This window comes from Prunus mume, linkage group LG1 (genome assembly GCF_029339155.1).
Source record: "Prunus mume cultivar Tortuosa linkage group LG1, ASM2933915v1, whole genome shotgun sequence".
NCBI lineage: Eukaryota > Viridiplantae > Streptophyta > Magnoliopsida > Rosales > Rosaceae > Prunus > Prunus mume.
This window is the reverse complement of record NC_142698.1, coordinates 22,509,204-22,532,906: the sequence shown is the minus strand read 5'-3', so window position 1 is coordinate 22,532,906 and position 23,703 is coordinate 22,509,204. Positions and strand designations below refer to the sequence as shown.

The following is a 23,703-nucleotide window of genomic DNA, read 5'->3' as shown; positions in this document are numbered from 1 at the left end:
CAGTAGGTGATGTGAGATTCAAAGTAAGGGTAAGGGTTTCAAGGGAAAAAATCACCAGTTGTGTTGGCACTGTCCCCATACCAGTAGAAATAGGGTCATGTTTGGTTCTCAGCCTTGCAATGTTGAGGAGGATCCTGGCAGCTTATGTCTAGAAAACAAGCAAAGCAAGGTGCACATTGAACCCATTTAAGATCACTACCAGTATAAAGTATCAAAGAGAAGTGGGTAGCTGACATTTCTTGGACCGTTTGATCAGCCCTCCTTCCCCAATCACCCAATCCTCCTTCGCCACACACTCAAATGAGGAGACTGGTTTTTTTTTTTTTTTTTTTTTTCAATGAGTAGATTTATCTAATTAATATTTTATATGAATTTTCCAATTTGTCCTCAATTTTGACAGAAAGACTAATGATGCAACACGAGATCACAGTGAAGGACCGCCATAACAATTTTGCAACATGAGGGACAAAAAGCAAAGTAGGATCTTATTTGAGGGACCATTGATACAATTTTGCCTAAGAAAAAAGAAAACACAAAGATGCGCATTCACAGGTGTGAAGAAAATACAAAATTTCACGTTTACAGAGAGCTATGACAAGTAAAAGAAAGAAAAAGAATAAGGAAAAAACAAGAAATAAATACAGTAGTCAAAAGCAAGAACCCAAAGTGCCTAAGCCTACGTATCCAATTTCCAGGAAAAAACTGACTCTACAAAGTTTGGTAATGCTTTCATACGAAGAGACATCTCACAGCGGATTTGTACAAAATGTCCTTATAAATAATGTTTCTTGCACAATGATAGGATTTTTGATAGAAGTGTGATCATCATTTACAGGCCATCAGCATGGAGTTGATGACATGCATCAGAAGTCTAATACTTGTGTGCTCGGCACTTGAGATTGTAGGCAAGCTATGTTGATGGTGCAGTATCTGATAAACTTGCTCGAAGACGGGCCGCACATGCACTGCAATCATTTGGTTTACTGGGTTTATGGCAGCCGCCACATCGGTCATCCACGCAACTTTTCTCGATGTATCATTGCTGATATCACAGGCCAGCTGTTGCAAAAGAGAGAGAAGCACCCCTTGGCTAAGAGGAAGAGGATTCAGCAACAATACCCCACGCAGATCAACCTAGAAAAGGTGGTAACAAGTTGTCAAGCAGATAGTCCATCGCAAGCTCAGATAAACACAAAGGAATATCATCCAAAGTATACTATACCTGAGAGCACAACCACGATACGATGGTCACATCACTTCTTTGTAGAGCTCCAGTGAAAGCCTCCTCATACTTCCGTTCAGAAACCAACCTAGACAGCTCCTTTGTTGGATCCAAAGGCACCTCAACCTACCATGCACAAACAAAATGCTTCTAATAATTAAAGTAGCCAACCGACCAACTTTCATCAGATAAAATATAATATTTGGATTTAAGATGGAACAAACCTTCTCATGGAGACCACCCAAAGGTCCATTGGTTAGTTGTGTGACCAGGGGATTTACTGCACTTGAGCTTGTTCGTGCAGCTGCAAGAGCTATTAGCTTACGTTGACCATCAGCCACTTCTCCGCTTAAGGTTTGAGTCACCGATGATGCAGAACTAATAGCTTCCTGCAAGTACGCCAAAATAAATAAATAAAACATCCATAAGTGCACACAAAACTATGACCACAGTAACCAAGGCAAAGGCAAAATAACATATTTGGCTCCCTGTTATTTGAATTCATTCAAGGCCCCCAAGGATTATACCTCTTTGAGTATACAAGAAGGGAAGTTTTCCAAAAAAATTATCTAAAAGAAAATGATTGGACATACACACCCTTAAAGCAAGTGCCAGTGGCGAATGTGCAGAATCAAAGTGTTGTTGTGCCGCATTTGTATGTTCTAACATTCCTTTCTGGAACGTAGCATCTACTTGCTCAAACATTGCCTTACATGACTTCTCAAATGCAGGTACCACTGAAGCTTCCATACTAGACTTAAGAGCATCCTAATGTGCAAAGGTCAAAACATTAGTACAGAAGTTTTCCAAACCAAAGTAATGCATTAGATATTCAGATTAAAAATAGAAGGAAATTAACAAGATGACATAATACATACCTGAAGAGCTTGTTTGCCAGAAGTTTGGAACTGCGCCTGTATTTGCCTGGAAACAGTTGCTTCAAGTTTTGAGTTAACCGATTTTTCCAATTGATTAACTGCCTTATCACCAACTCCTCTCTGCCACACAAGCATCAATTAGATAACTATACACCAACGTTATTACAGAATGCGTCAGATCATTTAAAATTCTAACCTGGAAGGAATCAGAAATAGCTGGAGGTATTGCTTTCTCAATAGCTGGAGTTATAGCACGAGCAACAGCTGGTCCAACGACCGCCAATTCCTTCTTCACCATTTTCTCTAACATGACTGGAAAGTCCTTGTTCATGAAGTTATTGATCAAGCTAGTTATTTGCTGATTACGGTCTCGCAATAACTTCTCATTCTTTGCATTCTCTTCTTGAAAACGAGCCCATAAAGCATCATTATTGGCCTTTACAGCCTTCTCCATACTCCGCCCAAGAGCCGCCTCTAATCTTCTCCCCTCCTTCGTAACTGGGACTGCAACCATCATTGTCATCTGCTTTTGCAGTTCTTTCTGCATAGTCAGTAGCTGTACAAATGACAAAAGAGCTTCAGTTAAGAAAAGGATGATGCCAATAAAGACAGGTCCAGAGTACACATCTACCACACAAGTAGCAATAAGCAAACATGCTTCTTCTTCACTTTTTCCAAAGTACACAAAAATGCGAAATAGGACAAGGAAAACCATATCAAGACGAAGGAAAGGAAAGAATTATAAAATAGTTTAGATGTCATACATTCATGTAGGGAAATTAGCAATCACCTGATTAATCGTATCCTGCATGGCCATAATTTGAGGAAATGCAGCTTCTGCAGAGGGGGGACTTGAACTTCCTCCTGGTTCATTGTTGGAATCTATTGAATTGAGCACATTTGGTGATGGGGAAGATTGACCTGATGCTTGAGAGTTTTTCCACTTCTGTTTTTTCACTTTTGTAGTTGGTGTATGCGATTGAAAAACTGTTGGGGTGGTACATGGCCCAGATACATCTTTTGCAGATTCCTGGTCTTCGTCTCCAGCATTAGACTGGGCCAGTGGTTCTGTCATGCTGGAATCATCAACTTGCCGAGCTTCATCTGTAGTATATGTTTCGGCTGATATTGCACAGCATTCTCGGGCCATCTCAATTCCAAGATCTGATGCCTGGGAGCAAAAGAATTTTTCCTTATTTTCTGAAACAACATTTTGAGGTTCTCCTTGAGATCCAAATTCATCATTTTGAGTAGATCTTGCTTCACCCACTACTTTAACCTCCACCTCAGCATTACCCATATCACTGTTAACAATCACATCTTGGATATTTGCCTCCCCTTCATTCTTGCTGTCAATAGGATTAGTACCTTCAGAAGATGAAGCAGCCATTAAAATCTCAGAGGGAGTTATGAGATGGGTTGGATGCTTGAACATGATAGGAGGATTGAGCACACTAGATAAATCATCTTGTCCAACTTTCTGCTCAATATTTCTTGAATCATCATCCACTGCAGGCACATCTGACAAGTTTGAACGAACACTGTCCAATTTCCTGTCAACTGAGTAATCATTGACTTGTTGGTCTCCACCATGCTCATTGAGTGTGCGACCCGGGTCAGAGCCATCTGTTGGACTTCTTAAACCAGAAAGTTTACCAGACAACCTAGGACTCAAGGGAATAGGCGGTGATGCAACAAAAACAACATCTGAATCACTAGTAGCTGATGCCAATGCAACAGGTCTTGATTCTGTACTTGAAGTGGTAATATCTTTCGAAGTGGTTGCCTCAACAGAACTAGAGTTTACAGGATACCTCACGGAAACTGCACCCTCAGAACTACTATCTTGTATGGTTTGTTTAAGTGCTGAATTTGAATTAGCTAGCAGCATCTCTGTGGGTTTACTTCCAGATAGATCCAAAGCAAATCCTTCAGCCCCTGACGGTTCCCGTGAAATATTGGAATCTGACTTTTCTAAACCCACATTATCCAGTGGTGGAGGCAAGCATTTGGATAATTCCAGAGCATACTGCTGAATGGCTAGTGTCTGGACACAATAAACCTGGACAATCTGTTCACCGTGAGGTGAAATACTTGTTCCAGTAAAACTCAAAATAGGCATGGTAACAGTAAATTCTGCAATATAATCCATGTGTGTTGCTGCTGGATCAGGACCAAATTCTAAGTGCACAGCATAAATAGCATTCTTCTTAGCATTTGCAAGTAAGAGAAGGCCAGCCTGTGACAAAGCTATGACTTGATTAAAGAATGCCTCCTCAACTCGGGGTTCAGCAGAACTCTTCAGCTCTAATGTCTGGGTACATTTCCATGATTCAGCATCACTGGGAAGTAGCCAGCCTTCTTCACTCGCCGAGGACCAGATCTTCACTTCCCGATTAAGTGGCCCCTGTAGAACAATTTTATATAATTACCACAAAATATTAGAGCATTCTTTTACCGAAAGTAGACTGCAAAAACACAACTACACCACCTTATCATACATGTAAAGAAATCAATGACCATTTACCACTGTGATAAGTATAATATGATCTGGCCGGTGGGGAGCTGTCACAAATGTAGCTGAATAAACAGGATGGCCGTCATAGGGTCTCAATACTAAAAGCGGTTGTGCCTTGCGATCTTCCCAGATCTTTATCTGTAGCAAGAAATACATTTTGTGTGGAATCAGCAAAAACTCTTCCGACTTGTATCAATCAGAAATATTGAAGGAAAAGTGAATGGATGCATGCCAGCATATGATCGTGAATCATAAACAATGATTATTTCTCTACCAAAATGTACCTCTGTGTAACACGGCTCTCAACCACTCTTCATATCCATAAGACAATCATAAATGATAGATACCTATCAATCTCAAACTCAAGTTGAAGTAGAGACACAATTCTCAGTGCCACTCTGGGAATAGGAATTCCCTCTACAAAGGTAGAATGCATTATGGGGAAGAAAACTGGATCACACTATAATGATTTGACCACCCACATTGTATTAAGAAAAATGCTTTTTACAAAAAATTTCAATGTCAACATAGATGAGCCAAAAGGTGGAGATCTCCAGAACTTGACCAGGAAAAATTAAGGAAAAAAGAGGGGCAGATGAAAGGGAAGCTCAGGCATGAAAATCCTACCCCAAACCTAGACCAAAATCCGTATAAATCATAAAGCAAATAGTCAAAAGCATGCACGGGAAGCTACTGCAGGTAAGGTTGACCTCAAACATAGACTATATAACCCATAAATTTGACAGTAAAAAAGATGCAAAGGAAGTTAATGTATGTAAAAAATTACCACAAATATTGACCAAAATCCATGACTCATAATTCAAAGAGTCAAGTTGTTGAATTCCCGCATTATTTACTCGCATAATACAAACACAATATTATCCTTGTTTTCTTTCTACTTTCCAAGAGGAAAAGGCCTCTCATATGAATTTGAAATTGTAGCAACTGCTGATTACTCACTTCTCATGCTTCAAAGTTTTCATATTATTCTAAGAAAATTACAATAGTTGAAACTGTGAAACTTAGTCACACTTTTATTATCTTCCTCACCACTGTTCGTTCACAATTTCCCTTTCTTTAAAAATAAATGAAAAATCAACCGACCATGTCCGATAAATATACTATATCCCAATTCATACCAATTTCTTTAATGATATAAACGCAAATGCTAGGTAACGAACACATTCTTCTATGATGCAAAAATGCACAGGTTAACCAGGTACTTTTCCTCAAATTTGTTTCCACTAAACCAGATGCAATGCAGTTTAAAGTTTTGCTACTTGTGCTACAAGATAATATGTAAAGTGAAACAAAGAAACTAAAATAAAGATCTCAAGACGGTGAAAGTACATACGGTTCCATCCATAGAAGCAGAAACCAGACGAGTGGTCATCCATTGGCACATTGACAAATCAGTCACTTCTCCATCATGTTTACCAACAAATTGGACTCCATCAATCAGCTTTTCAACAGGACACTTGAGAGGCTCATCTGCAGAAGGGACTTCACCCTTCACGACTTTAGTAGTATCAATTCTTAAAACACGCTTTCCAAACCCAACTACCAAAACCTCCTGTAAGATTAGATTTACAATAGTCATAAACACATATTATCCAACAACTTCATAGCCAAAAATAAGAAATGATTGACTGGCCATTGAAAGGATGGAGCTATAACTGTTGATTAATAATAGGCGTTAAAAGAATGAATTACTTGTTTATGACAGTGCCAACAAACTCGTGGATGAACAGCTTCCCCCTCTCCAACTATTTGAATGGCAATAACAACCTTTCCTGTGATTTGTGGTGTACCTTCTTCATCTGGACCTTCAGAAATCTTCCATACAAAAAGCCGGCCTTCTACACTCACACTGCACAAACGTATGTCAAATAAAACAGCGACAACTAGACGAAGAAAATAAAGAAATATGGTAAAAGATCTACCTAGCCAAAAGGTGAACATCCTCAGCAAAGAAAGCCATGTCTGTGACCCTCTGACAGAACAAGACATCACTTAGATCAACAAGGTACTAAAAACTTGTAATGTGTTCACACTTTACACAAACACCATTTAATGCAGTATAGATCACAGAAAACAAATTTTATTCCAGTGTTGTTCTTTACATAAATGTATGATCTCCCAAAGTTATTAGGTTACACTGAATATACGTCGATGATATTAACCAAACAAGAGTACACTCAATATGTCAAGCTATTTCAAATTATATCATTTTCACGCAGTGAAATTTCGAACACTTAGTACTCCAAACATTAGCCCTAGAACTTCACTATCTCCAGTGATTTTACTCACATTACTATTTCTCCGTACAAGCTATGCATAATTGCACATGAAGCCAACTAACTTTTGAGGCCATCAGAAAATAGGAAAGAATCTAAATTTGTAATCGTCATCTATGCAAAGCATCAACACCGGAATAGCAATCATTCAATGTTTTTTTTTGGAAAATTAAAGAGCACATAACTAATCCAAACACAAATAAGTGAATGCAAACTACTACATAAGATTTGAATTAAACCTGTGTATGAGCTCGAAACAAAGATCTCAATGCAGTGTGTATATTCAAAACCCGAATGTTTCCCTGCTTCAATCCATAGCATATGTACGACTTATTAACAGCAATTTGGCGGCCCAGCACAAGCTGAGGATCTGAACCATACTTGGTAATCGGCGTAACTTCAAGCTGTGGCTGAAACTCACCCTGCAACCTAACATCCACATCGTAAACCACATTATCGCCAATCAAATGCCTGCCTTTAGGGAGCTTATTGCTCGGCATTCGAGTGGGGCCAGTGGATGGAATCCCCATAGGGATAGTGGGCACGATCGAGACCCCTGGGGGGACGGATAACTCGGGCTGAGCAGCCGACAACTCTAGATTGCCAGATGGAGCGCCGAGAAGCGCCATGATTCGAGCACCCGAATTGGGGTTCGAATTGGAGGTGCTACTGTTGTTGTTGCTAGGGTTGGAAGGGGCCGTGGCAATGTTGTAAGTAGAGGGGGGTTGGAGGGGTGGCGTGGGAAATGAGAGAGACCTCTGGTGGAGCAAGTGGTGGTCTTGAGGAGAGTAAGGGATTTGGGGATGGTTACTGTGGGGGTGGGGCTGAGGGTGAGGGTGGTATTGGAATTGGTGGTGGTGAAACGGTGCCGTCTGGGGAGGGTACGAGTAAGGGCCAGAGGGCGGGGGGAAAGAGGCGGGTGGGATTGGGAACGAAGAGGAACTCAAATTAGGGTTAGGGTTTTGGTTTGAATTGTTCTGGGTTTGGGATTGGGGCGAGAGTGGCGTTGGGTTTGTGGGTTTAAAGAATTTCTGCATGTCGAAGGGTTGGGGTTGCTGCTGGGGCGGTGGATTTGGATTCCCAGAAGAAGCCATGGGAGAACAGCAGATCTATATATCTCTCTGAAAGTGAATTGCAATTGCAGAGTGGGATTCGATTTCCTTCTTCTTTTGGTTGTAAGAAAAGGGAAATGGATTTTAGAGAGAGAGATGGGAATTGAGAATCAGGGGATTTGCAGAGAGTGGGATCTGAATAGAGTGAATGAGCAAAGATGAGAGAGAGAGAGAGAGAGAGAGAGAGAGAGAGAGAGAGGAGGCCTTGAAAAGCCGAAAATAATTAAAACCCAATGAGGAGGAGGACTTTGGAGTGAAGAAGTGGGGACTTGGAAGAGACCAAATATAAGTGAAAAAAGGTGATCGAGAATTTATGAATATTGCAGTTTGGGCTTGGAGCTTTTGGAATATACCAATGGCCACCCTATATTATTTACGTATATGATGATATTTTTGTGATATTTTCCTCTCTTTTTTCTCATGTCTGATAAAAATTTAATTGGAAATTATAAAACTGCTCCACCCAATAAAAACTTGGAGCTACTTTTTCTTAGAATTTTAGAAACAAAACCGTCTCGAGACCTTATAAGATGCATGTTCGAACCTCTTGGGTGTAGTACAACCATCTCGAGCGTTCATATAAACTTATTTCACTATCTTTTAAAAATTCTCAAATGAATTTGTTAAATTTTTTATTTTTTTGTTAGTGAAGTGGTTAGTTTGATAATTGCTTTTTCGGTAAGAAATTACGAATGATGGCACATGTAGTTGTGATTTTTGGATTTTTGTTTTATTCAAAAATCACCTTTTGTGCTTTTAAAAAAATAAAAATGAAAAAAACTTTTGTGCTGTGTCATGACTGTCGACAAAAGAATTGGGCTGCAGGTTAGCTGGCTGCTTTTGGGCTTACCCTTAGTAAATTTTTTGGCCTGGGCTTAATCTTAGTAATTGTTTTGGTCTAGGCTTAATCTCGATATGGGTTGCAGATTTTAGAAGCTTTCCCGGGCTGTCTTATTAATGGGCTCCAAAAGGAGACCCATGTGTAACTTATTTATGGGCTTCATGGAACTTCGGTATTCATTCTAGATTATTTCTCTTATTAATGAGCTCTAAATAATTTAGAAGGTTCTTTTTCATTGTGTCAACGGTGTCTAGCCTAATGAAAAATGACATTTTATTAGTATTAGTAGTCCATGTTGAACTTCTATGACACTTCAGAATGTGTGTGAGAAAATCTCTCTCACACTTCCTGACTTTGGCCAAAAGAAAAAAAAACATTTAATTACAACAAAGAAAAACAATTCAGGATAAGTTGAAACTTTGAAGAAAAAATTATGGGTTCGTACTTAGACCTAATATTTAATTGAAACAACTTGTTGGAGAAGAGTATGGTGCAGTTAAAGAGACCAAATTTTGCTCATCAAATGTGTTATTATTTTACGTTATTCATCCAAATTTGGGCCTACCAAAATTCTATGAAAACACTCCACGTCATCAACGTCCAAAAGCAAACCGTCTTTCTTGTTTAGAGGAAGAGAGGAAAATAACAGATACCCTTTTATTTTGCTTTCTATTATCCAACCCATTAAAAAGGCAAAATTCGAATCCCATATGCCCATATGCATTTCATTTTGCTTTCCTTTTAAGCGAACGATACCCATTAGCGTCAAAGCGTTTCCATTCTCTATCGCCGATAAGGACGTCGAAAGCCCTACTCCCCCAACATTTATCAGAACCCAGATAAAAACCCATCTCCCAAATCCCAAGATCTCAAACAGCGAACCCTTTTTTTGGGTCTGAAATTCCAGAGAAAAAGAGATTCGAAGCACTCAAAGGGAAGCAAAGATGTGCTGCTGTCCAAGCAGAGTTTGCATGCTGTGCACTTGTTTGATACTGGTGGTGGTTTTGGTGGGGCTTTTGTTTGGGTTTGGAGTGTTCAAGAATGGCTTCCACAAGCTCAAAGATACTGTGAATTTCTGTGATCCGAATGTTCATGGATCCTATTGTGGGTCTACTGGAAGACCCTTCTTGGGTTACACTGCACCTGCACCTTTCTAAGGGGGTTTCTTTAATTCTCTTGTTTTTCTATGTAATTTGTTTATCTTTTTCTGTTCTTGGTTTTATTTTGAATTTTTAGTTTTTAGGTTTGGTTTTTTTATCGCTGGTAATCTGGGTTAGAGGGTGTCATTGCAGCAGCAGCAGCTGCTGCACTAGGGATTTGGGTTGTTCTTGGAATTTAGGTTTATTTGTATTTTGCCCCCTCCCAGTTTATTATTTTATTGGTTATGTTTATTTTAGTGGACCTTGATTTGTGTGTGGCAGATTCCTCTGATACTTTTTGGATATTAATTTGATTACAATATGTCAAGATTATAAATTGTTTTTCCAATTTTCAGCATTGAACTTTTAAATTTCAAAAGAAGAAATCTGGTTTTGCAACCACATTATATTCTCATCATTCCATAACGGTCACAAAGAGCCTTGAAGCTCTCAAGAAAATTATGGGCTTCTGGCACAACACTTTAGCCTCTTTGCATTTTGGTTTTTGCGTCAACTTTTATTCCCATGAGAAAGGGAATGGTACATTACATTAATAAATATAATCTCAATATACTATTTGATAATGTAGATATTGTCTCGATATATTATTGATAATGTCGATATTATCCTATTATTTTCGATGGCAAATTAACTTTGCAATGACATCATAAAACATAAGTATTATTCTGATATTGTTAATTTGCTTCAATAAGGGCCCGTTTGGTAACGTTTGGAGAATATTTTTAGAGCATGAAAACGAGAAAATGAATTTGTACATTTTCAGTATTCGAAAATGCGTCTAGTAGATTAATTAGAAAATGGATTCAGAAAATAAAAACAGTGAAAACGTATCTAATAGGACAATTTGAGAATAATAATATGTGAGTTATTTTTTATGTATATTTTTGCTCATTTTTGTTCTGAAAAAATATTTAAAATAAAGGCTAAAATTATTATGGGTTAAACAATGAGAAATGTATAATTTGAGAATAATAATTAAAAAATTCTAATGTTAGAAAAACCTAGATAATAAAATTCTATTATATTTAATTTAAAATAAATATGAAATTGAATAATATATGATGGTTTTAGCATAAAATTAATATACACTAGTGTAACAAAATAAAATAATGAAGTGCAACCAAAAAAATGAAAAAATGAAAAAATGAAAAATGAGACCAACAAAAATAAAATAAAAAACCAATACATTGGGTAGAAAATGAAAACAATAATTTGGTGTTTCAGTTTCTATTTATGATTTTGAATTTGTTTTCATAAAACGAATTCCAATGAAAATGAAAACGACATACCAAACACGTTTTTGTAGAAAATGAAAACGGGCCTTGAAAACTTTACCAACAGCCCATTAGTTGATAACTTTGTTAAGCAAATTGTGTTTTTTTGAGAGCATCCTCTATAATTTTCTATTGTGTGCAAAAAGGAAAAGTAGACGCTAAGGAAGAGAAATAGAGGTTGCCCATGTGTTTGGTCGATCTGAGATTCAGAATTGGTGGGTTAGTTTTTGGTTTTCACTTGGTAGGTTCCTTTTCGTGTTTGTGGCTATTGGTAGCTTCTTCTTTTTTCTATTTTAAGATTTATACATTTCTTTATGAACATGGCATGTTGATTTGGGTTAAATTTTGGCGGAGTCCTTTTGTCACATTGCGATGGAACATCAAATTGTTGTTCATATGTCAGATCCTCATGGGCAAGCAAGTAAACATCAACTAATATGGATGGAAAGTTTCGGAAAGGCTATAATGAGGGCTTAAAGTGAGGAAGTTATTTGAGGAGGTCAAATCTCACCATCAACAAATATAAAGAAATCATGGGACTTAAATATTTTAAATGTTTTGACGGTCGGATCGGTCTCCTCAAATAACCTCCTCACTTTAAGTCCTCATTGTAGAAGCTCCCTGGAAAGGTTAGAGCTGAGGCTTTAGGGTTTGAGTTTTGGGGCCCAATTTGGATCAGTCTTTGGGCCTAATATTGTTCAAGCATGCGAATTGAAAAGAAAATGCAAATTCAACCTTTAGATTTTACCCAAGTGAAATGCACCACATTAGGAATAGGTCCTTAGGTTATGCTTAATAATTTCTCTAAAAGAAGGACGAAATCAAAGTAAGAAGCTAGTCAAAACATGTCAAGTTTGTTAGTTTTGGATAGAATTTACTTGGATTTGAGAAAAACAATTAAAAGACAATGTTCCTTTTACAAGATTTAATAGTGGCCACAAAGTCATAATATTTCTTTTTTGTTCTCGGGAAATAATTTGAAGGGCTTATAAGAAACGAGGGTATTTGTCAACCGATTTCTACAAACACGGACATACGCGTATCATACAAAAATTTACTAATTATACTATTGGCGAATCCTTTAAAGCGAAAAACACATTGTCATAAGCATTTGCGTTCCCTACCTCCAGGGAATTCCAAGTTCACGTGCAAAAAAACCTTTCGTTTGGCCAAAGGGAAAAAGAGAAATCTTTTGTTTGGCCAAATAATACAAGACAAAGAAAAGAAAAAAGAGAGAGAGAGAAAACCCTCTTCTCTCTTCTTGGATCTTAATCTTGAAAAAACAGAAAAGAAAAGGAGAAAGAGAAGCAAAGATGTGCTGCATTGGGTGTATTGCTAGAATTTGCATGTGCATTTTCTGCTCTGCGATTCTGACAATAGCAATCTGCTTGCTATTTGGGTTGGGGCCAGTGAAGAGGTTCACCATTATAAAGACCAGTCACTTCCAGGATAGCTGTGAGCCAAGCATGTATGGCTCACTGTGCAGGCCTGGAAGACCCTTCTTTGACATGGCGCCTCCATCCTTCTTGGATCAAGTTGCACCTTCACCATTCTAAAGGGTTTTCTTCTTGTTAATGTTATACAATATGCAATCTATTTGTTATCTTTCTCTGTTCTTTTTAATTTGTTTTTTTTAATTTTTTTTTATTTTTTGGGGTTGCTAGAGGTTTGATTTTGTATTGTTGTTGGTAAATATGGGTTTCAGGGCGACGTTGTACTTGTGGATGATGGATCAAAGAGGATCTTGGAATTTAATAAAACTATTTTTACCATGTAAGTATGCTTGATTTGTATTGACCACATTTGGAGGGATTATGTGTGAGTGTGTGAGGTTGTGCTTAGCAAAACATTAATTTCTTGTCAATTGAGAAAACTTCTCATGGCCCTGATGAAAAAGGACAAGAAGAAGAAATGGTAATCTCCCTTGTTATGCTCAACCATAACCATAATTCACTTCACTTAATTTAACCAAATAAAATTGTCCCAGATCATATTTCATACTGAAAAATTCATCTCTTCATAAATGTGTGTGTGTGTGTGTTTTTGTCTAAAGTTGTTTGAGCTCACAAGTCCAAGGTTTACTTCATGTTACGGAATGAGGTTTTTTAGTCGTCCGTGATATTAGGAACCCTTCCACAAGCTAAAAACAAGATTCTTAATGGGTGGTTTTCAATTAATTGGAGGGCAAGGAAAGTGCCACAAGCTCCGCCTCAAGTACTTCCTCCCCACACTGCAAATTAGAACAAAAACTACGGAGAGATACATCCGCAACACGAGCTATTATAATTTTGTCATGTTTCCTTACATGAAACGAAACTAGTATTGGAATTATCCCCTAACTTCTTTAAGCACACATGTTGGAGAACACGTTACACGAATAATTCTCTGATTTGGCCCAAAATAATATATGCACCAAAAAAAATTGAAATTCGTCGATGTATGTAAGATGACATGGTAGTTGGTTGTTAACAACAGCAAAAAGAAGAAGTTAGGATTAACTAACAGGAAGAATAAGGAGGAGACAAAATTTTGCACATCTTTAAATAAGAAGAAGAAGATGGAAGGCAGCATTTTGCATGAAAATTACAGGTATTTCATCAAGAAGAGACCAAAAAAAAAAAAAAAAAGATTTGGTGCATGTGAAGATAGTGAATCGTTGAAAGATCGATGTATGTGAAAAATTAAGGAAAACAAAATGATATTTGATATCTGAAGTTATAACTAAAGTGTAGTAAGTTAGGGACTAATTTGTTTAATGAATACGCAAATATCATTAATATAATAGTAATAATTATTATTATTTCTAGCCCTTTTTTTTTTTCAATATAATTATAACATACTTTTTTAAAAAAATATTTGTTATACAAACAATATTGGGGAAGGAGGAATCAAACCCAAGACCTCGAGTGCATGGGTAAATACTCTTAACTACTTGAGTTACAATTTCTTTGAAGTATAGCATACTCGAGCCTCTGCATTTAGCATCGGTGCATTTGTGTGCATTTACTAAAATCTTTACTATTTGATTAATCTCATGAGGTTAATTAATCCACATTAGCATAGTTATATTACTTTAAAAAATCACGTTGTACCGTATCACCCCTTTCACAACCTCTCTCTCTCACGTCTCCCTCTTCCCAGTCTCCTAGATTTCCATGGCTATCATTGCTCAACGGTCCAACCCTAATGATAAAGTTGTATTTAATTTTCGGGTTAATTACTGTAGACATCCTTTAATTATGGCCCCCGTTGCAATTGGATCTGTGAACTAAATTTTGAGGCAACGAAATCCTTTAATTAGACAATCAATTGCAATTAGGTCTTGCAGTAACAGAATTCATCGAGATTGACCATGTGAGTGTCACGTGCTCTTGTTTTTCGGGGTATCTTCTACTTTTCATCATTTTGAACGAAACAAATTCAATTTAGCGCTGAAGAAAGGGGAAAGCACGTGAGCTATCCCTTCTGAGGCAGCCATTGGAGTTACATACGGTGAGCTATCCCTTATGAGGCAGCCATTGGAGTTAAATTTGCTGTAGCAGTGACTGATTGAGTGAGAAATTTTCTGTGTAAGCTTTATATAGGTCTGAAAATGGCGTCTTTTTGGCTGGTCTCTCGTGCTTCGCGTAGGTTTCTGAAACCTTCACATTCTTTCTCCCGTACCCTATTTGCAGTTTCTTTTACTTACCAATTAACCACCACCTCGAAAAATCCTAATCATAACCCTTATCCCAACGCAACCCTGTTGGGCCCATTCACTCAAATGCGCAATTGGACTCCCAGTTGGGTCGAATTTGATCTCAGACTCGTAGCGCACATCTCCAGCTCGTCTTCATCTACAGGCGCCAAGAACGACGGAAGTCGGGCCAGCAATGACGCCAAGGTTGAAGTTGAGGCTTCTTGGATTGACTTGTATTTGCCGAGACAAGCTCGCCCTTATGTGAAGCTCGCTCACCTCGATAGGCCAATTGGCACTTGGTTGCTTGCTTGGCCTTGTATGTGGTAAGCGATTCTTACTTCAACTTTTTTAAGTTTGGTTTCTGCAGTGCATTGTTCGATTTGACAGCAAGTGAAGAAATGTGGAGGAAAGTTTGAGTTTTGAAACCATCTTCGCTAATGGCAATTTCGTTTTGTTGAATTTACTTGCTGAAATAAAATCATTTGGGGGTCGAAGCGAAGGGTTTAAGACGAGTGTTCAAATTCGAATGAGAGTCTTCAGACTCAAAAAGATGCTTTTACTCCTCATTTTGACGGATAATTTGACAGAGTTAGACGACATGACCTAATTGCAATTGATGGTCTAATTAAAGGATTTCGTTGCCTCAAAATTTAGTTCACGGACCCAATTACAACTGGGGCCATAATTCAAAGACGTCTACAGTAATTAATCTTTAATTTTCTTTATCACTGTTAATTTCGCTTGCCATAGAATAATCAATACTTGGGCATAGACATACTTGTGTGGAAGTTGAGGAGAAATTGAAAAGTGCGTGGAATTCTCTTTTATCAACACATATCTGACTTTATATTAATCCATTATTGATGCTTACCAATTCTCTAGCTTTTTAAAATTGATTTTTTTCCAATTGTTGATTGGTTTTGCATTTATTAGCCTTATAATTCATTAGGTACATGGTTTTGTTTCTTATTTGCATATGGGACTCAAATAAGGAGGGGTTGGGATTAGACCACTGAAAAAATGTCAGCCATGAAATTAAGAGTTTGGAAAGAGGGTTTCTCATAAGAGACGTGGGGTGGGGAGGGTGTGAAAGGGGAAGGGGAAGATTGCGCTCATTAAAGATAGGGAAGGGTAATTGATACGGTACAACATGTGATTTTTAAGATAATGTAACTATGTTGATGTGGATTAATTAACCTCGTTTGATTAATCAAATGGTCAAGATTTTAGTACATGCACACAAATGCACCGATGCTAAATTCAGAAACTCGAGATCTGCATACTTTGTATAATAAATACAAATTTGTATTAAAATTCTATTTTTTTTACTTAGCAAAGTTCAATAGGGTATTTCTATTAACTTATAATACCTAAAATTAAATCATATATTTTTTTTAAATAAAAGAACACAATCCAATCATTCAAGATTTATTTTCAACCGTTCAGATCAAGCATTTACTCTCCCTCCCTCCCTCCCTCACAAAACAAAGGGTATACACACCCTATATATAGATATATCAATATCCTCTCATATATCATAATTTCTCCACATTTGGAGAAGTCTCCAACAACATCCGATAAAATTGGAACGATATAAAACCACAATTCTCCTACATTTTCCAAAACTCAAATGCCCCATTTCATTTCACAAAATTCTCCCCAGATCTCTCAGATAGGAGCCTTTTGATTTTTCGGGTCTCAAAGCAAGTAAAAATGTGCAGGTTGTGCGTGTGCTGCATGTGCATATTCGTAATCTTGCTATTCATCGGGGTGTTATTTGCGGTCGGCCCTTTGACGAAGCTGAGGCATCACTTCATCATCAAGCAATCTGTGCATCATTTCTGCGATCCAAATGTTCATGGCTTTTTATGTAGGCGTAGTGGAATGACTAGAAAACCCTTATCGGGTTACACTGCACCTCCACCTTAATTTATAGCTTAATTAGGGTTTTTGTTTCTTTATTCTCTGACGCATTATGTAATGAATCTGTCCCATCTTTCTTTGTTATTATTTGAATTTTAGTTCTTAGGTTTTAATTTTTTTTATTTTAATCTGGGTTTCTGGGTTACAATTTACATTGGTTACAGATGTAATGATTGTTCTTAGAATTTATATCCTCTTCTATTTATGAAATTTAGAGTAATATGTTTACATTTGTTTTTTCTTTTAAGTCACATATATGGATGACAATTCTCCCCTTGTATTCGTGAGGCTTCGCCCCTAATGAGTATGGTACGAAGAATAAAAATTAGGTACGGGGACTAGTTTGGGAAAACTTTCTGGTAAGGTATTTGGTGCGGACCAGAAATGGTATCATTGTTATCGAGTAATGCTATTATTATTAAGAGTATATATGGTAAATGTGGAACACCCTATTAGTAACGCTCACTTCTATTAGTGAGGTGGTTAGTAAATTAGTCAACAAATTTGGTACAAATAGTATCATTATTATCTTAATAGATCCAATTTGTTTGGTATTTAGGTTTTCTATTTAGATTTTGGCAGGTATCAATTTGTTTAGGTAGTCCATCCATATTTTTAATACAAATTTATAAATAAATCCAATCCTAGACATGTATTTATAAAAAAACTCAAGCACTATTTAAACATAGAAACACACCCAAAATCAACCTCAAAGTCAACTTTTTGGGTGTGTTTATAAATGGGTTTTGAGTGTGTGTAATGATGGGTTTTTGGTGTGTTTATATGTTTAAATAGTGCTTGAGTTTTTTTATAATTTCAACCTCCATTTTGAGTGTTTTAGTAAAACACCCTTTTTTTAATTAACGAAAATTGGATTGATCCATATATCGGGCGCATAACCAACCCCGATTCGCTCCATTACTATTACTACATACACATGGTGAAGAGGATGAAGCATTATATAAATACATTTCTTTTTCATTTATTAGAGAAGAGGAAGAGGATGAGACGTCATATAAAGCAATAGTTTATTAAAAATCACATAATTAAAAACATAAAAATAAAATACAAATTCATGTTCAATTAAACTTTTTTTTTAAATATAAAAATAAAGATAGACTAAAAAGAAATTTTAAAAAAAATAAACATAAAATAAGAAGCTGAAACAAAAAAAAAGTACAACTAAGGAAATAAAGAAATAATAATTTGTTTTAAACAAATACAAAAAATGAAAAGCAAAAGAATACAACTTCCTTTTAAAGAGAAAGCAAAGTAAGACGGAAAGTTTTGGTATCCAATCAAACGAAAGCAAACTTTGAAAACGTCAAAAGTTAGACGGGTGCAACTAATTCGTAGCACAGACGACCCTTTTCTCCTTCTTCTCCAAGTGGGACTAGACGACCAAAGTGAACAAAACAAAGCTTCTCCATATCCAAAGCCGAAGCTCGAATTCGATATAAAAGCTACAATACAATTGCACAACTTCTTCAGCAATTAACTCCATTGAAGAAGACTCGCAGAGATCCAATAACAGATGAAGATCACTGTAATGACCGCGGACGAACAGATTCTCAACTTAGACGTCGATCCTCACGAAACTGTAAAACCCTAATTTCAGCTAAACAAAACCTCAATTATTTGCATGCGTATATATCTCTCTGTAATTTGGGGTGTGTTAGTTCATGTTGCTGCTCTGTTTTGTTTAATTAATTTGGAAGTTCTTTTTTTGTGATAGGTTGAAAATGTGAAAGCTCTGCTGGAGGTGGAGGTGAGAATTTCTTTACGTTAATTTTTAAGTTTTATTTGTAGAATTATAAATTCGTTGGCTACTATGAAAGTATGGGGAAAGATACTATTCAATTGAAGTAAATTTTGGATCTTTCTTTACTTGGGGACTCAGAGGAACAAGTAAAGAACCGGAATATAATTGCAGAATTTAAAATTCGAAACTTTTTTGGGTTTGAAAACTAGTTTAAGTTAGCTAATTAATTAATTAATAGATGAATGTAAAGTGTGTGATATTTTTTTTACAATGCATATAAGCAGACGCGGGTGCTGCTTCAGCAACAGCAGCTGCTATATAATGGGAGGGAGATGAGGAATTCTGAGAAGCTGAGTGCCCTTGGGGTTAAAGATGAAGACTTGATAATGATGGTATCCAATGCTGCACCGAGGTATAGTTGACCCACTTCATGATTTACAATTGTTCTCTTTGTTTTTGTCATTTTGTATTTTCTATTCAATTCCCTTTATGATGTTCATGCATTTAATGGGTCTGTGAATATATTTCAGTGCTTCAGCCAATGCTTTGAGCTTTAATCCAGATGGGTCTGCGGTAAACCCAGGAGCTTTTCAGCAGCACATTAAGAATGATTCTAATTTGATAGCACAGTTGTTTCAGGTAGCATGCTGTTCTTTTACTTCAATTTTTTTTCCTTGTTTTGGATGAGGTTTGTGAACACCTGCACATGATTTAAATTTTTTCTTTAGTTTCAGCATTGTTATTCTGAAGGTATAAACTGTTTCAGAGTTTTTCAAAATGCAATTCCTTAGTTTATGTGATTGTTTACTTCCAGTGAGTTTCTGACAATCTTACTTTTATGTGGAATGTACAGAGTGACCCAGACTTAGCACAAGTTATTCTTGGAAATGATCTCAATAGACTGCAGGAACTTTTACGACAGCGTCATCGCCAAAAGTCTGAACTTCGACGGCAACAAGATGAGGAGCTTGTAAGTGACCTGTTCTTCCCCTTCTTCTCATAGTCATTGTAGGATAGTTGCTACTTTCTATGAATTTCGTGGTAATCTGCCTCCGTACTTACAAATAAATACCTACATCCATATGATAATTTTTGAATTTTCAGAGAAATATAGTAATTAACTAACTGTAAATGATATTGCAATGTCTATTTCTGTCATGATACCTGTTTATCCTGTGTGTTACTTCTTGAATATAGATTTTGGCATGATGTATAATCTCTGTAATTAATGGAGTTTCTGTTTCACCTTATCTTGTGAGCAGGCTCTTCATTATGCAGATCCTTTTGATGTTGAAGCACAGAAGAAGATTGAAGCTGCTATTCGCCAGGTTAGTGGTATTGTCTTTGTCAAAGGCCTGAGGTTCACAAATGATAATTCAACTTCAAAATTTCTTTAATAACCTGATGCTGTAGTTGTTCTTTCTTAAAATACTTGCACTAGTAACATTCTCTTAAAATTTATTTTTAAATGCACATAGTTTGTATTTTTTCTGTTTTTTATATTTGCTGATTTGCTTTGCAGAAAGGAATTGATGAAAACTGGGCCGCGGCTCTGGAACATAACCCTGAAGCTTTTGCAAGGGTGGTATGTATGATTGTCAACCTTTTTTACCATTGTTATCTTTTTAAAATTTACTCTTGATGTTTCATTTGATGTTCTATGTGACTTTTCAGGTTATGTTGTATGTTGACATGGAAGTCAATGGTGTCCCGTTAAAGGTAACTCAAACGTAATAGCTTAGGGCGTGCACTGTTACTCTTCTTTCGCTTCAGTTCAATGTAATATGAGATGACAACATGCTTCATTTTTGTTGCCTTACTTAGATGTCTTACTTTATTTGACTTCCCTTCATATTTTCTGTACAGATTGTCCATCTCAACTAGTATTAGAAGTTATAAATTTTTTTTTTCTGTACCCAAATAGCTACAAAAGTTACATATTTTGTTTATTTTCACTTGTGTCCAGGCATTTGTTGACAGTGGAGCACAGTCAACAATTATTTCAAAAAGCTGCGCTGAGCGTTGTGGGTATGAGCTAATTTTCAGTATTAGACAGTAATTTGCTATCTACTAATTGTAATAATTGATCTGCACAAGCGATTCATGTAACATATTCATGTTGACGAATATCTTATCACATACCCTTTTTGGATTATGCATGTAGGTATAGTATTTATTTATCCATACCTAGGTATGCCTATTGTTTATATGCGTGGATGTATATGCACCTGTCCTCATGCATGAATCTAATTCCAGTCTGGATTAGCAATTTAGGTGTCAATGCTATCCTGCCCATTGGCTGTTGGTCCACTGTCTTTTTGTTTGTGTTTCATTCTAGAAATTCAGTGGCCCAAACACGACCAAAATGTATGCATGGTTTTGAGAGCATGCTGATGTTGATTTGGATCATGAGAGAAAAGTAGGAAGTTGTTCTATAACAATCTCAGTCGGTAGCTTTCATTAGCTACTTTATATCATTACCGCTTTAGACAATAAAATTTGGTTTTTATGATCATCCCCTAAAGATGAATTTTTGTGAAAGAGGAAACAATTTTTGATTGCTTTATTTCTGTTTTCTTTATTAGAAACTCTGTTGGTTTTTTATATTTTATTTTTATGAGTACTGCGAGAGTTATAGAAGTAAAAGCCTAATGTTGTGTTGTTTTGGGCATTGAATTATCTAGATTGTTGAGGCTTTTAGATCAACGTTACAAGGGTATTGCTCATGGAGTTGGTCAATCAGAGATATTGGGTCGGATACATGTAGCTCCAATCAAGGTTGCTGCCTGTGATAAACATTTCATCTCATATTATACTCTTGTGTCTGAGATGGTTACTTGAGTGACTGGATTTTTAACTTATTTATTAACATTGTTTCTTTAGATTGGGAATATATTTTATCCTTGCTCATTCTTGGTTCTGGATGCTCCCAATATGGAGTTCCTCTTTGGGTTGGATATGCTCCGTAAGCATCAGGTAGGATACATGCTCCAATTATGTGATAGTTGTCCACCTCAATGGCTTTAATTAGTGAAGTTTTCCACATTTGTTAGTCTTCTAACATTGCAGATGTCTTCAGTGCATTATAGATCTGAAGGATAGTGTTTTGAGAGTTGGTGGTGGAGAAGTTTCCGTACCATTCTTGCAAGGTTGGTCCCATTATCTCTCTTCATATGTATGAATTTATAAAGATTCTGGAATATATGTCCTTTGGTAAATAAAAACTTAAACTATGTACCAATTTCAGAAAAGGACATCCCATCTCGTTTTCTGGATGAAGAAAGGTTTGCCAAGGAAGCATCCAGCTCAGGAGCTCCTGTAAGTCTACTTGAGTTTATGCTTTTCCTGAAGTCAACAGTTCTTGATGTTTGCAATGTCTGATTTCTTTAATCAAAATGCTGCTATATCTAATCATCGAGTGCACAGCCCGTGGATAGTCTAATACAAAACTATGGAGGATCATTATTCTGGTGTTAACCATAAAAACCAATTGGTTCTTTCGTCCTGTATGAGTCCTTGTATTAGTTCCCTTTTTCTCTTCGTATCTTTTCTTTCCCTCCAATTTTCTTGTTAAGTACAGATATAGCATGGTTTTTTTGGATCATAGCATTTATTAGGATATGTTTAGGGTCTTAAAAAAGTTTTCAGATCTAGGAAGGCAATCAACCTTTGACGTATATTTTGTGAGTTCTTGTATGGATTGGCACTCTTGTTATTTCTTTCAATATTCCTCATTTTACTTTATTGTGTTATTCTTCAGGTTACATCTGGAACAGCAGATACAAGCAAAAATTCACCATCGGGAGGGCAATCGTCTGGTTAGTATGGAAATTGGTTGCAGTTGTTAACGGGATTCTCATTTTGATAATGATTTGTGTATGCAATTTAGTTTGTTTGCTCTAGTTTGGTTGAATTGGTTAAAAGGTAAATTGTGATAGCAGTGCATGCATGATGTTTTGCCGCATATAACTGATGCACTTTTCCTTTTAAATTGACACAGGAAGTGCTCGTTCTAACCCGACTCAGGTAGACTTGTTTAGCTTTAACCTCTGCTGTAGTGTGTTTACACTTGGTTACTCTCAGTTCTAAGTTCTCAATCTTGGGCTATTCAATCTTTTGGGGTCACCATATAGAGAAGTTTGACTGGGGTGATGATGATGATCAATTATCATGGTATGAAAATTCTAATCTGATAATGGTATGGCTGCAGGGACCTGATTTTGAAGCTAAAGTTGCAAAGCTTGTTGAGCTAGGGTTCGGGAGAGATGCTGTAATACAAGCACTTAAGTTTTTCGACGGTAACGAAGAACAAGCAGCAGGGTATCTTTTTGGGGGCTGATTAAGCTATATACCTTTTAAAATTCATTTCATTGTTGGAATAATAATGATTAATTGGAGAACTCAATTACAAAAGTAGTTCAAGTTGAAATATTGTGTATTTTGTTACCCTTTGATTTGATTTTAATCTATTGACACCCACGAACGGGGCTGGCAAGATTTACCCTTTTCAGATTATATATCATTCATCCTGTGTGTTGGGGTTGCCTGGTTTACTTTATCTCTGCTGCTAACTATTTTTGATTGTCTCTGCCATACATAGGTATTGTAAATGCATTGTGTACGTATGGGTTAGGCCTTCAATGTTAATTAGTATAAGGTCGTCAAAAACTATTCCAAACTATATGTCGCATTGAAGAATGTAGAAAAATGATGATAATTAAAAAATTAATTGAGTAAACATAATTTTTCATTTTGAAAGTTTAGATTGAAATAAAATGCTTTAGTACCAAAAACCTTCCCTTCCTATACTTGAGAAGCAAGCAACTAAGCGAGGCCAAAACAGACATTTCAAGAGCACCAATCAGGGGTGAGAAGGTAATTAAACAAACAAACACTTCCAGTGCACACTCTAGCTAATAGCTATAGGTAGGTTAGGGTTAGGGATCTCTCAAGGAAATGGACGCCTCTATGAATAAGTTTGTCAGGAAAGGGCAACATTTAAAATGCTAAAAGCTCCAAAAAATGAACAATCGAAAA

At 36.6% G+C, this 23,703-nt stretch overlaps 3 protein-coding genes and 2 long non-coding RNA genes across 5 annotated transcripts; 4 read left to right on the top strand and 1 right to left on the bottom strand.

Annotated features, from left to right (window-relative positions):
• Positions 1 to 509: 509 nt before the first annotated feature.
• VCS (Transducin/WD40 repeat-like superfamily protein) lies at positions 510 to 8,282 on the bottom strand. Its single transcript, XM_089045901.1, has 12 exons — positions 7,155 to 8,282; positions 6,562 to 6,611; positions 6,332 to 6,488; positions 5,973 to 6,191; positions 4,628 to 4,756; positions 2,891 to 4,507; positions 2,297 to 2,656; positions 2,101 to 2,220; positions 1,820 to 1,990; positions 1,447 to 1,611; positions 1,223 to 1,348; positions 510 to 1,134 (listed from the first exon to the last, which is right to left on the bottom strand). The coding sequence occupies exons 1-12, from the start codon at positions 8,007 to 8,009 to the stop codon at positions 826 to 828; spliced, it is 4,278 nt and encodes a 1,425-aa protein (XP_088902027.1). The 5' UTR covers positions 8,010 to 8,282; the 3' UTR covers positions 510 to 825.
• Positions 8,283 to 9,534: 1,252 nt separating this feature from the next.
• On the top strand, positions 9,535 to 10,269 carry LOC103319226 (uncharacterized). Its single transcript, XM_008220744.2, has one exon. It carries the CDS (start codon positions 9,813 to 9,815, stop codon positions 10,023 to 10,025), a length of 213 nt encoding a protein of 70 aa, XP_008218966.1. The 5' UTR covers positions 9,535 to 9,812; the 3' UTR covers positions 10,026 to 10,269.
• Positions 10,270 to 12,398: 2,129 nt separating this feature from the next.
• Positions 12,399 to 13,082, top strand: LOC107880156 (uncharacterized). The gene is made up of 2 exons (XR_001677188.2): positions 12,399 to 12,861; positions 13,008 to 13,082. It is a non-coding gene; the product is annotated as an uncharacterized LOC107880156 (long non-coding RNA).
• Positions 13,083 to 14,639: 1,557 nt separating this feature from the next.
• Positions 14,640 to 17,132, top strand: LOC148921332 (uncharacterized). The gene is made up of 2 exons (XR_016123249.1): positions 14,640 to 15,304; positions 16,703 to 17,132. It is a non-coding gene; the product is annotated as an uncharacterized LOC148921332 (long non-coding RNA).
• A 1,176-nt stretch (positions 17,133 to 18,308) lies between these two features.
• On the top strand, positions 18,309 to 23,181 carry DDI1 (ubiquitin family protein). The gene is made up of 16 exons (XM_008220738.2): positions 18,309 to 18,504; positions 18,640 to 18,672; positions 18,951 to 19,078; positions 19,197 to 19,305; positions 19,520 to 19,636; positions 19,929 to 19,994; positions 20,189 to 20,251; positions 20,341 to 20,385; positions 20,633 to 20,694; positions 21,351 to 21,444; positions 21,550 to 21,642; positions 21,746 to 21,815; positions 21,914 to 21,984; positions 22,427 to 22,484; positions 22,667 to 22,692; positions 22,877 to 23,181. The coding sequence occupies exons 1-16, from the start codon at positions 18,439 to 18,441 to the stop codon at positions 23,003 to 23,005; spliced, it is 1,230 nt and encodes a 409-aa protein (XP_008218960.2). The 5' UTR covers positions 18,309 to 18,438; the 3' UTR covers positions 23,006 to 23,181.
• The last annotated feature ends 522 nt before the right edge of the window (positions 23,182 to 23,703 follow it).